The 12,982-nt window shown below is 40.4% G+C and overlaps 2 protein-coding genes across 3 annotated transcripts in view; one reads left to right on the forward strand and one right to left on the reverse strand.

Moving 5' to 3' along the window:
* LOC136883266 (delta-like protein 1) overlaps window positions 1-12,982 on the forward strand; it is a 192,803-nt gene that overhangs the window by 27,572 nt on the left and 152,249 nt on the right. The gene's annotated exons all lie outside the window — the stretch shown is intronic.
* LOC136883552 (dehydrogenase/reductase SDR family member 11) overlaps window positions 1-12,982 on the reverse strand; it is a 37,237-nt gene that overhangs the window by 7,634 nt on the left and 16,621 nt on the right. For both annotated transcript variants that reach the window (XM_068229668.1, XM_067155929.2), the window contains 2 exons: window positions 2,558-2,687; window positions 662-791 (listed from right to left, as the gene is read on the reverse strand). In XM_068229668.1, the coding sequence (XP_068085769.1) occupies window positions 662-791; window positions 2,558-2,687 (260 nt within the window). The remainder of the gene's footprint in view (window positions 1-661; window positions 792-2,557; window positions 2,688-12,982) is intronic.

Below are 12,982 nucleotides of genomic sequence, written 5' to 3' on the forward strand. Positions count from 1 at the left end.
TCATATCTCCAATGACAATTGAGAACATACCGCTTGGTCGAATAGCTCGTCTCCTTACTCCCAAGTATTTCCAGCCCAAAGGTTGCAACATTTTCGTAACACTACTCGTTTGTCTGAAATCGCCCAGAGCAGATCGTACTGCTTTCCTTTGGATCTTTTCTGTTTCTCGAAACAAATATTCCTGGTGAGGGTCCCTACACTGGGGTCATACCAGTAATTTTACATCCTTATTACAACCCCTAGATACCCTCATAAATATATGAAGTGATATGTAACCCTTGTAAGCCTTGATTTTGATTCCAGTTCATTACTCATATCATTTATATATATATATATATATATATAACATAAACTATAAAGGTCCAATGAAAGTGCCTTGCGGAACCCTTCTCTTAATCATTAGAGGATCAGATCATGCTTCATCTACTATGATTCTCTGAGTTACGTTTTCTAGAAACGTTGTTACCTGTTTAATCACGAACAACAGCTGCACGTTGGTTCATTCCATTGTGTGCTAGGTGATGGTAAGTACATCTATCTAATAAAACAGCTCTTGATTTTGCGAATTTCTCACTTTCAATTGGTCCAACTTATGAATATGATTGTGTTAAGTGTTTGATTCAAACACTGTTTATGAAGTACTAAAATGTTAAATACATACCGTGACTTTGATACCACTGGATCGCGTCCTCAGCTCTTGTCTGAAGCCTTCTGTCACCGCTCGGACTGCATGTTTGGTAGCGCTGTACATGTGGAACGTGGCTATTTGCGGCACGAAGAACGATACGTGGCTGAAAGAAGAACAGATTATTCTTTAAATGATTACTTATTATATCAGCAAGGCGTATTCAACGCAGAAGCATTCGCCCACAAGGTATTTCACCAGTAACTCTTTAGTAAACTCACTCATAGGCATTGATGTAAAGAAAATCCACCCGTAGTAAAGTGATCCAGCAGGTTTATTATTTGAAATGTGTTTTTCTCAAAAATATAAACCTGTTACCAATTATTGTTTGATTTGTAGAATACAGAACAGAATTTTGGTACTTTAAACAGCTAAATGGTCTGCACAAGCACGAAGGTATTGTTGATATCTCTGTTGTTGGTAATTAAATTAATGGCAATATTTGAAGAAGAGAGAACTCAGCGAATAAGAGTAGGTGAAGTATTATCCGATCCTGTATTTATAAGAGGGGGTTACGCAAGGAACTTTCGTTGGACCTACATATTTTCTTATGTATATTAATTATACGAGTAATTGATTGGAATCACAGATAAGGCCTACATTGTTACATATTGTCTCCTCATATAGTTATGACGATAGTTAAAGGTTGTAGTAAGGTTCTAAAAGAGAGGGCGTATAAGTCACTGGTATGACCCCAGTCAGTGTATGATCGACAGTCTCTGGTTGAATTTATTATATTTTCGCTTGTGCAGTTGTACGACGGTCCGAGTTTCATTGGATCTGGAAGCGTTGGAATGATTAAAAAATAGCGGCGGATACTGGCTCCCTATGCTGATACGGGTCGGGGATGATGTGAGATGAAATATATTGATATCAGTTCAAAAGCAGAAGTACATAGATATACATGAAGATGTACAAAACATGTCTATATAAAAGTTGAAAAGAACCAAAGAAGAAAAGAACCAAAAATTCAGATTGTGGTGCACTAGAAATTAACATCGGGTGCGTTTCTTGCAGCCTCAAGCGCTCTTTCTCAGTACAAGTGGCAGGACAAAGATGGCAATCCGGCAGATGGACCGTAGTATGCACTTCACCACAACCACACAAAACAGAATCCACTGAATATCCCCACCTATGCAGGTTGGTCTTGTACCTAGTAACACTGAAGTGCAGAATATGTAGAGTTCTTTAAGTCGTCCAGTACTCCGTATGTCCAGCTTGTAATTCTTCACGAGGTGTTTTCCGTTCTTCAAGATGCTCAACACTAGCTCGCCACAAAGTGAGTCCTGCTTGCTGTTGTGTTTCTTAAAGTTTCTGTGTGGTCTTCAACAAATTTCTGCGTGAATTTAGCCGTAATGGTCCTGGTAGGAGCCCATACAGTGGATGAGCTTGGGATTTAAATGATGTGATCTTCTCCTTACGGGCTGCTACCTCTCGTCGGATATCAGGAGGTGCGATGCAATCAAGATATTTCAGTTTTTCTCGCGGTGTGCCTCCACGATGGTTGTATATCACTTTGAGATCGTGCATCCCGGTGACTCCTGGACTAGGACATTTCCTAGACAGCCGAATCTCTCACACTAGAAACAAGGAAATTACCGTTGTGAGATGAAATTATATTGCGTGTTTTTACGGCCGGATACCCTTCCTGTGGCCAACTTCAGTTGAGGGGCCAATAAATATGTCAATAATGGTAAATGAGTTTGGGTAAAGAGATGAAATGAATCAGCTGTAGCCTATGAATATAAACTGTCCCGGCATTTGCACGGATGTAAAAATGCGAAACCGAAGAAAACCATTATCAAGAAAGCCGATAGTAGAGGCACCTCCGTCGAAAATAGTACATTAATGTGAAAGGAAGACTCTGCTCACCTGCTTATGTTTATGACATGTCCATCATCAACACTCCGGCTCCTCATTGAGCGTATCGCTTCTCTGGTACATAGACACAGGGCTACGACATTAACGTTGAGAATGTGTCTCCACTCCACTGGATTACCATCTGCAAATTAAGACATGTTTTACTCATTTATCTATCTCGTACTAGGAAGGGACAGTTTTTTAAATTACAAATCACTATATGCGGACAAAATTCAAGCGGTTGGTTTGTATGGAGATAGAACTACAGTCCACACAAACCTTCATATCGGGATGGGATCGTCCATCAAAGGTCTTTTCTAAGATTTCTACATTCGATATGAGCTTCAGTGGTCATTTTACGAGGACCATCCAGAAATTAAGTTTCCCTATTTAGAAAAAGGACAACATAGTGACATGAAAGTCTTTATTGGCACTCAGTGCAGCAATGTTGGAGCTACGCTTTGACACAATCACCACCAGATTTGAGACACTTGTCATATCGTGGGTTCAATTTTTGTATGCCGGAGTCGTAGAAGTTTGCCGCCTGGGAGTGGAACCAGGGTGTGACATCCGTCTTCAGTTCTTCGTCAGTGTAAAAATGCTGATAGGAGGACAAGACTTTCTTGATGTGCAACAAAATATGAAAAACCACTGGGAGCAAGGTCAGGTGGATGATCAAACACCTCCCAGCCGAGAGTATTCCACGCCTCTCTTGAGAAAGGTCAAAGCAATTTCTCTAGAAACTTTATCACAGACCGAACCTTGCAGGCGGTGGGAGAAAGAATACGAGCCGCCATTTCGATCCACTGCTGCTGCGCTACTGACATCAGACAGGACTTGTCCGGCCGGTGTATGATTACTACGTCATAGACCTGTCACGCATGTTCATATTTCTCGGATGAATGCGTTTACTTTGCAAGAAAATAAATGGGGAAGCTTAATTTCTGGGTGGCCTACTTAGCCTTTAATAAAATGCTAAGTATTCCCCGAGTTTTTGTATAGAGTTGAGTGAGTTCTGGACATTGATAAGCGCATCAGAGAAGAAAGTCAAACATTTGAAATGTGTGTTTATAGACGACTCTTTAGATCATTGACTGACGTTGTGAGAAACCCAATCGAATTGAGCAAATGAGTAAAGAGCTACTCAATACCATCAAAGGAAGGAGACTGGAATATTTTGGGCGTAACGCGAGGAGTGAAGAAAGGTACTGAATACTCCAGCACGTCAAGGTAGGGAAGATCTTCGGAAAAAAGGGTAGAGGTCGCTGAATACATCTCCTGCTGGAGGGTCTTGAGAGACTGGTACTAGATGTTTTAGCAGAACTAATCTGAAACACCACCAACAAAATCGACATCGCCACGATGAGAGCCGAATAAGGTACTAGAAGATAGATATTAGAGAGTTTTAAAAGTGATTTTTGATGCGTTATATGGCAAGGCCACGTGATCTAATACAGTAAAAAGAATAACGTTTTGTTTATGGCAATTGAAGACGTTTCCGAAATAATGAACACAATAAATGTTTGAAAAATTGGATTTCAGTGAGAAACTAGTGTGTCATCACTCCCCTATGCTGTAGCGTCATCTCGCAAGTGCAGTGCATGTTTGAACATGGAGTAAGTGACTGCTACAGCTAATGACTGCTAGGAATAATGCTATCATATATTATTATTATTATTATCTTTATCATTATTTCTCTTTTGATTCTGGGGATTTAATTCAACGGAATGAGGGGCATGGCACGAGGTTCCGAGGATGACTGCTGTGGTGACTCTATTTTGGGGGTTGTACGTTCCGGAGTATCCAACGAACCTCATGGCATGCACAGGGGATACGGTAATTTCTTTCCTTACCCTTTTTTGTGATAGGAGTTGTCCATTATTATTATTATTATTATTATTATTATTATTATTATTATTATTATTATTATTATTATTATTATTATTGAGATTTGATTATTTTATTTATTGTTGTGAACGTGGTGGCTTATGATTAGGAGTGGAATGGTGAGAAGGAAAGCATTGTAATCTGGCTGGATCTTGGGGCCATCAGGAGGTCTTCACGGGAAGGGCCGGTCGAGTCATCATTGGGTTGGCGGCCTTCTTCTCACCAGGGGTGATGACTCGGCCGGACGGTAGGTTATTATGTGGTGTTTTGTTCTGTTTGTGTTTGTTTATATGGTGGAGTGTGGTGGCTTAGGTTGGATTATTTTATTGTGAACATGTATTTGGGGCTGAACGCCTGTTATGTTCATGAATAAATGAATAAATAAATGAATATAGCGTCATCTTATGTTTACATTTGAACTTCAAGTTGGTTTACATCCAGCAGAACTTCGTCCTCCGTGGTGTAAGGTTGGAACATCAGTCAAGACAGTGCTCGTGTTGGTTCATCACCAGGTGTAATGGTTCATTTAAATAAAAGGCCACAGACGAAATAACATCGATGTTTTGAAATATTTTCTTGACTTTGTTTGTTATTGTTGTTATTTTTACATTAATGTTATCAGCTGGCATTTGTGTTCCAAGTATATGTACAGGATTTCTTTTCTGTTATATACAAACGTAAGACATGCACTGCCGGCCAAAATTTTCCGGACAAGCATTGAACTGTTAAAGAATGGACTGAGATTAAAAGAAAACAACATACCTATCCAAGAAATTGACAAATATATTATTCTAATATCTTAATATCAAACTACGGTTTTACATTACGTCTAAGCAAGAAATAGACAATCATTTTCTATCGCAGATCACCAGAACACATCAATCTCTCTTCTCATCAGAGGAACTCGGGTTTGCTGCAAGTAGACTTTCAACTATTCTCGCCATTCTCAGAACAAGTTTTTCTAACACTGATGCAGGTGAACTTTGTCAGGCATTTTGAAAGATGTCCCTCAGCTTTTCCGATGAAGAAGGGCACTCTTTTCGGACTTGCTGATCCAACTCCTCCCACAGCAGCTCAGTTGGATTTAAGTCCGGGGGTTGGGAGGGCCATTCCATTAAAAGCAATTCCCCAGAGTTTTGTTTGTTTTTCAGATAATTCATACAATAGCGATACGTGTGCCTGAGGTCATTGTCTTGTTGGAGGACAAACCCACGTTGCTATCCAGAAGGAAAATCTTAACGAGATAGGATGGAATGGTAAACGTTTTTGTGCAGTATTTCTTCACTTCGGTGCAGTGCACCAACTCCAGTGCACGTGAAAAAACTTCAAACCATCAAAGAACCCTCTCCATGTTTCACTGTAGGTGTTATACGGTAGGATGCATTTTTTCGATGCTGAACGTCGAACATAAACACGTCGCCGTTGCCCGAAAACCTTCGAAACTTGGTTGCAGCAAATCATTAAACATATGATTTGACTGGAAACTTTTGGCCAGCAGTGTACTTGCAGATTTTTTTTCCATTGTATCACTCACTATTCATGGACTATTTTCAAAACCCTAAGCTATAACAATAAAATCCAGTATTCGGGAGATAGTAGGTTCGAACCCCACTGTCGGCAGCCCTGAAAATGGTTTTCTGTGGTTTGCCATTTTCACACCAGGCAAATGCTGGGGCTGTATCTTCATTAAGGCCACGGCCGCTTCATTCCAACTCCTAGCCTTTCCCGTCCCATCGTCGCCATAACACCTAACTGTGTCGGTGCGACGTAAAGCAACTAGCAAAAAAAAAAAAAAAGCCAAAAAAAACAAACAAACAAAAAACCCAATAAAATAATTTTAATAGATGAATCCATTTGCACCGGGCGAGTTGGCCGTGCGGTTAGGGGCGCGCAGCTGTGTGCTTGCATCCGGGAGATAGTGGATGTGAAGCCCACTGTCGGTAGCCCCGAAGATGTGTTTCCGTGGTTTCCCATTTTCACACCAGGCAAATGCTGGGGTTGTTCCTTAATTAAGGCCACTGCAGCTTCTTTCCCGCTTCTAGGTCTTTCCTATCCCATCGTCGCCATAAGACATATGTAAAACAAATTGCGAAGAAAAAAGCAAAAAAAAAAAAAAAAGAATTCCTTTGTACCCTTGCATATGCAGTTGGTTCAAGTAGTGAATATCATGAAATAAACACCCAAAAATAATTTTCTTCTCTCCTGAAAAATTATTGATTTGTTGGTTACGTCCTTATTCTGGGGAGGTCTTAACTTGAGTTTTAAAGTGCGCACTCGGATACGAACCGATGCTAACATTAGAGACAATGGAAGAACTGCTACCAATCGCAATATTTCGAGGCACTGAAGATGACTTAGTCGAATACATGATATTACATACACCAAATAGAAGGAGAAATATCCAGCAACGAATCCAAGACTGGATTTAAACGAATTAGCCAACGAGGAAATGCATAATCTATTTCCGACTTGAGAAAAGAAAATAGATCTACAACGGTTAGCAGATGCTCTTCCACCGCCAAAAGTTATAATAGAACAACGATTGCAGTTTTGAGAGGATGTACGACTGGGCAAACATTCTCTGTTAACACTAATCAGAGGGAAGAAATGGAAGGGGTCTCGCACTTTGAAAATGAAGATATCGGCCAAAGAAATACCAGGACCGCGAAGAGCGTGAACGGGTAACACTCACTAGGTCTTGAGAATCTAATATCATTGCGGTCGGAAAAGAAAAAAAAGAAGGGGTTGACGAAGGGAGGTCGGATAAATGAGCAGCATGATACAAATGAGTGGAAGAAATGGCAGGAATCAACTAATGGCCCCACGGTCGCCATTCCACGCTCCCAAGTTAAGAGATCCTGAGGTCCCTTTTAGTCGCCTCTTATGAGACGCACGTGATTACGTGGATGTTATTCTTTTTTTTTTTGCTAGTTGCTTTACGTCGCACCGACACAGATAGGTCTTATAGCGACGATGGGACAGGGAAGGGCTAGGAGTGGGAAGGAAGCGGCCGTGGTCTTAATTAAGGTACAGCCCCAGCATTTGCCTGGTGTGAAAATGGGAAACCACGGAAAACCATCTTCAGGGCTGCCGACAGTGGGGTTCGAACCTACTATCTCCCGAATACTGGATACTGGCCGCACTTAAGCGACTGCAGCTATCGAGCTCGGTGGATGTTATTCTATCGTCCCCATCCACAGGGGCCGTGTTTCAGGAGATGATCCACACGCTTCTTTATGACACGCAAAGGGAAGTCGTGTCGCTTTTTATCACGGGAGTAAGAGGATATTCTCTCCCTAATCAAACCAGTCCAATGATCTTGTCACTGTCCTCGGACGCTCCCGGCACTAAAAGCCATACGCCATTTTCATTTCATCTTTTCACTCGGTATACCTAACCACCAAAGTAGACCAATGGATTTGTCTACGGGATACTAGGGGCCTTCACACATTTTTCATTAATTTTATGTCGGGCTGAGTGGCTCGAACGGTAGAGCGTTGGCCTTCTGACCCCAACTTGGCAGGTTCGATCTTGGTTCAGTCCGGTGGTATTTGAAGGTGATCAAATACGTCAGCCATGTGTCGGTGGATTTACTGGAACGTAAAAGAACTCCTGCGGGGCTAAGTTGCAGCACCTCGGCGTCTCCGAAAACCGCAAAATTAGTTAGTGGGACGTAAAGAAAATAACATTATTTATTATCATTAATTTTCCTCCATGTATTCATATCGTCTTAAGGATTTGAGGCAATAACTTCTCGCAATGGAACTGGATCTCGTTCATGCAGAAACAAAGTCGTTCTTGCTTTTCGGTACTCGTGTGTTTTACCGTAAATATTCACCATCAGATTTTCTAAATAACATGTTGTCACCTTCTCTAAGCTGTGACTGTGGCGAATAGCCCCAGACTATGCGCCACATCACCTTCAGATGCCTACATAAAGCCTTCCGCGGTACTATCGACGACCTACTGAAAGCTTCAACAACGGCTGCAACAACTGCACGTCCTAGTTTAGTTTTAATATATTAACTTGTTAATTTATGTATTTACTTATATTTTACATCGTTTCTGTGTTTTTGTATTTCTGTATATTTCTTTCAATTTTTCTGTATTGTACATATCTTTACCTATTTCCACTTTTCGTTTTACCTTGAGTTTTTAATAATATTATTTATTTCGACTTTCCCCGACTGGAGATTGCCCCTGAGGACAAAGTATACAAAAAAAGGCAATGAATATTAAAAGTAATTGTGAGTTAGTTAGCACATTTGACATACTGCATGCTGTTGCATTAAAATGTTTGGGAGATATTGTTCTTCAGGATTTGGATGGAATATTTCAAGGCAGTCACTGAAATTTCTCTTATTAATGCCAAAGATTGTAACATCTTCGTAACACTACTCGTTTGTCTGAAATCGCACAGAGCAGAACGTGCTGCTTTCCTTTGGATCTTTTCTGGTTCTAGAAACACATAATCCTGGTGAGGGTCCCTACACAGGAATCATATCGTCGCTTCACCGGTAAAAGGTTGTAATCCAGAAAGCTCTTCCTATCGATTATGCCCCTTAAGACTGGTCACGCCTACCAGCCACATATGGATATGCAGCCCATCAGAACAATGTCCGTTGTGTTCGTTTTCCTATGCTGACGGGTAACCGAAAATGAACCTAACATCCATTATACAATAGGAGTGCGTAAATACGTAATGCAAGCGTACATTCGTATAGTATGGTACAGTAAGGTTAATTTTCCTTTACACATGGGCATAGGAAAATGAACACAACAAAATTTCTGATGGACTGCATAACCATATGTAGCTGGGAGGCGTGACCAGTCTTAAGGAGAATAATCGATAGGAAAAGCTGTGTGGATTACAACCTTTCACAGGTGAAGCGACGATATTCTAAGTGTGGTCACACCACTAATTTTACATCCTTGTTACAACCCCTAAATACCCTCATAAATATATAAGAGGTATGTTACCCTTTTAAGCCTTGCCTGTGATTCCAGTTCATTACTCATATCATTTACATATATAGCATAAACAATAAAGGTCCAATGAAAGTGCCTTGCGGAACCCCTATCTTAAGCATGAGAGGATCAGATCATGCTTTATTTACTATGATTCTATGAGTTACGTTCTCTAGAAATGTTGTTTCCAGTTTAATCACGAACTACACCCGCAGAACTGGACGGAAAAGAGAGGAATGATTCCTCTAGCATCAACCACTAGTCCTAAGACTTCGATATCATCTAGCCGGTATTCTTCTTGATAGAATGGGATGGTTGGTTCATATGTTGTCTTCTTTTCCTCATATACCTCATTGAGTTGTTTCAGATGTCTCAAATCTGGTCGTCGGATCTATTATAAAGCATTTTTGGTAGTCTTTGAAGGCTTGTAAGTTATCTGTTGCTTTCCTAATGTCGCTCAATTTTTGCGTGACATAACTTGTACCATAAGTTAAATACATCTTATCAGATATAGCGTTACGAAAAAACTGACGCATGCGGAGAACATCGGCCACGTGACCTTGACGTTTACGGTAACTCAAATTAGAGTGAGAAAAAACTCTTTATTAATGTAACTGAACACTACTTTATGCATAGATAATGCGTTGTTGTGCTGGGCCATTACGATCTGTTTCTGCTTGTGTAACTTCCTGTGATCACGCCATACATCTCCCACACTGTGGTGAATGCCCAGGCAGGTTAGTCAATACATGAATATTACTACACAGAAACTATTGTCTGAGGCAGTTAAACGTGTAAAATATTCATGAACTACTTCGGTGTACCCAACAAAATTAGCATACAATAATTTTGGACGTAAACACAGTAATGGGAGACTAACTTCCCAAGATCTATTTCAGCTCCTCAAGTCCTTGAAGGTCGTGTGAGTGAACGATTACGGAATTTCTTGTTGAGATAGTTCTCATCAAGCTACGATTACCATCTCCCTGTTGCGTTCAGGGGGTTCCTTCAAGTTACTACATTCAAAAGACAGTGAGCTTGAAGGTATTCTACTTCCAATAATTCTTGTTCATTTCATCACCTGAAGTGAAATTTACAAGGAGAAATAAATAAATAAATAAATAAATAAATAAATAAATAAATAAATAAATAAATAAATAAATAAATAAATAAATAAATAAATAAATAAATAAATAAATAAATAAATAAATAAATAAATAAATAAATAAATAAATAAATAAATAAATAAATAAATAAATAAATAAATAAATAAATAAATAAATAAATCTTACTTTATATAAAAATGTACGCATGTATGTAAATGACACATCTCCTAAACCACTGGAGCAATTTCAATCAAATTTTGAACACTTATTATTTGCTATCCGGAGACGAGCACTGTGGGGGTAAGCCACCTCTAGTCCCCTTAGGAGTGGGGAGTTAGGGAGTTCAGGTAAAAAAATAATCGAAAATAGAGTCGAATCCGTAGTTTTTGGGGTCGCTGAGGTGAATAGTGACACTCCCGATATTTTTAAAAGTCAAATTTCTGCTCCCATTTGGGTGGTGGGCGAGGGGGGACTGATGATGGATGTATGTGTGTAAATGACACATCTCCTCCTAAACTAGTGGAGCTATTTCAATCAAATTTTGAATACATATTATTTGCTATCTGAAGACGAGCACTGTGGGGGTAAGCCAACTCTAACCCCCTTAGGGGTGGGGGTTAGGGGGGTCAAGTAAAATATAATCGAAAATAGTGTCGAATCCATAGTTTTTGGGGGTCACTGAGGTGAATAGTGACACAACCGATTTTAAGAAAGTCAAATTTCTGCTCCCATTTGGGTGGGGGTCGAGGGGGGACTTATGTATAAAACTAAACGAAAATAGTGCCGAATACGTAGTTTTCGGGGTCGTCGAGGTGAATTGTACACCCCGGATTTTTAGTATCAGGAGACAAACCACGTGGGGGTAAGATAGCCCAGGAAACCTTAGGGCCGGGGGGGTGCAAGGGGGTCAGATATACAAATTAACGAAAAGTGTCGAATGCATACTTTTCGGGGTCGCTGAGATGAATAGTGACACTCCGGGTTTTTTAAAGTCCATGTTCAGTCCCCTTTGGGGGGTGAGGGGGGAGTGATATATAAAAATAAACGAAAATGGATGTATGTATGCATGTGTGTAAATGACACATCTCCTCCTAAACAACTGGAGTAATTACAATCAAATTTTGAACACTTATTATTTGCTATCCGGAGACGAGCACTGTGGGGGTAAGCTACCTCTAGCCCCCTTAGGGGTGGGGGGTTAGGGGGTTCAGTTAAAGACATAATCGAAAATAGTGTCGAATCGATAGTTTTTGGGGTCGCTGAGGTGAATAGTGGCACTTCCGATTTTTTAAAAGTCAAATTTCTGCTCCCATTTGGGTGGGGCGCGAGGGGGGACTGATGATGGATGTATGTGTGTAAAAGACACATCTCCTCCTGAACCACTAATGCAGGGAGTTCGCAGTTGCGATCAACAGTATTCTGTAAGAAGGAATTCAGCTCCCAGACGAAACTATCTTTACATCGGTCTGTTTACAGACCAACTTTGCTTTACGGGAGCGAAAGCTGGGTGGACTCAGGATATCTTGTTCATAAGTAACAGACATGAAAGTAGCAAGAATGATTGCTGGTACAAACATGTGGGAACAATGGCAGGTGGGTACTCGGAATGAGGAGATAAAGGCTAATTTAGGAATGAACTCGATGGATGAAGCTGTACGCATAAACCTGATTCGGTGGTGGGGTCATGTGAGGCGAATAGAGGAGGACAGGTTACCTAGGAGAATAATGGACTCTGTTATGGAGGGTGAGAGGAGTAGAGGTAGACGAAGACGACGATGGTTAGACTCGGTTTCTAACGATTTAAAGATAAGAGGTATAGAACTAAATGAGGCCACAACACTAGTTGCAAATCGAGGATTGTGGCGACGCTTAGTAAATTCTTAAAGGCTTGAACACTGAATGCTGAAAGGCATAACAGTCTATAATGATAATGTATGTATGTATGTATGTATGTATGTATGTATGTATCCTATCGTGCTTCTCAGAAATTTAATTTCACTTTCCTGTGTCCTAGTCACAACTCTCTGCCTCATTACCCAAATCTCTGCTGCATACGTCAGAATAGGTACATAGTACGTCCTGTATATCATTCTTTTGCTCCTTTGAAGGACATTCTTGCTCCAAACCAGCCTTCTGACACTCTTCAGGAATGCTCCTGTTGTCTTCCACACTCGATTATTGTATTTCCTTATCATTTCTTCCACTTTCCTATATGATACTTCCCAGGTACTTGAAACCTTCCTAAGGTGTTCCCCTGCAAGCATTATCCTCCCGTACGTCTCTCCTTCTTTCTAGTTGTGATCACTTTCTCTCGCATTTTTTGCCATTAAATTTCATTCCATGTTGTTCCACCTAATCTTCCCATGCATCTGACTGTTCCTGGATATCCCCCTTCCTTTTTTATCCCCAGATTAACGAGTCATCCGCAAACGTCATCACTTTAATTTTTCCCTTCCCCAATTTTCATTGCCACTTT

The sequence above is a fragment of the Anabrus simplex genome, chromosome 11, assembly GCF_040414725.1.
Source record: "Anabrus simplex isolate iqAnaSimp1 chromosome 11, ASM4041472v1, whole genome shotgun sequence".
In the NCBI taxonomy this organism is placed as follows: Eukaryota; Metazoa; Arthropoda; class Insecta; order Orthoptera; family Tettigoniidae; genus Anabrus; species Anabrus simplex.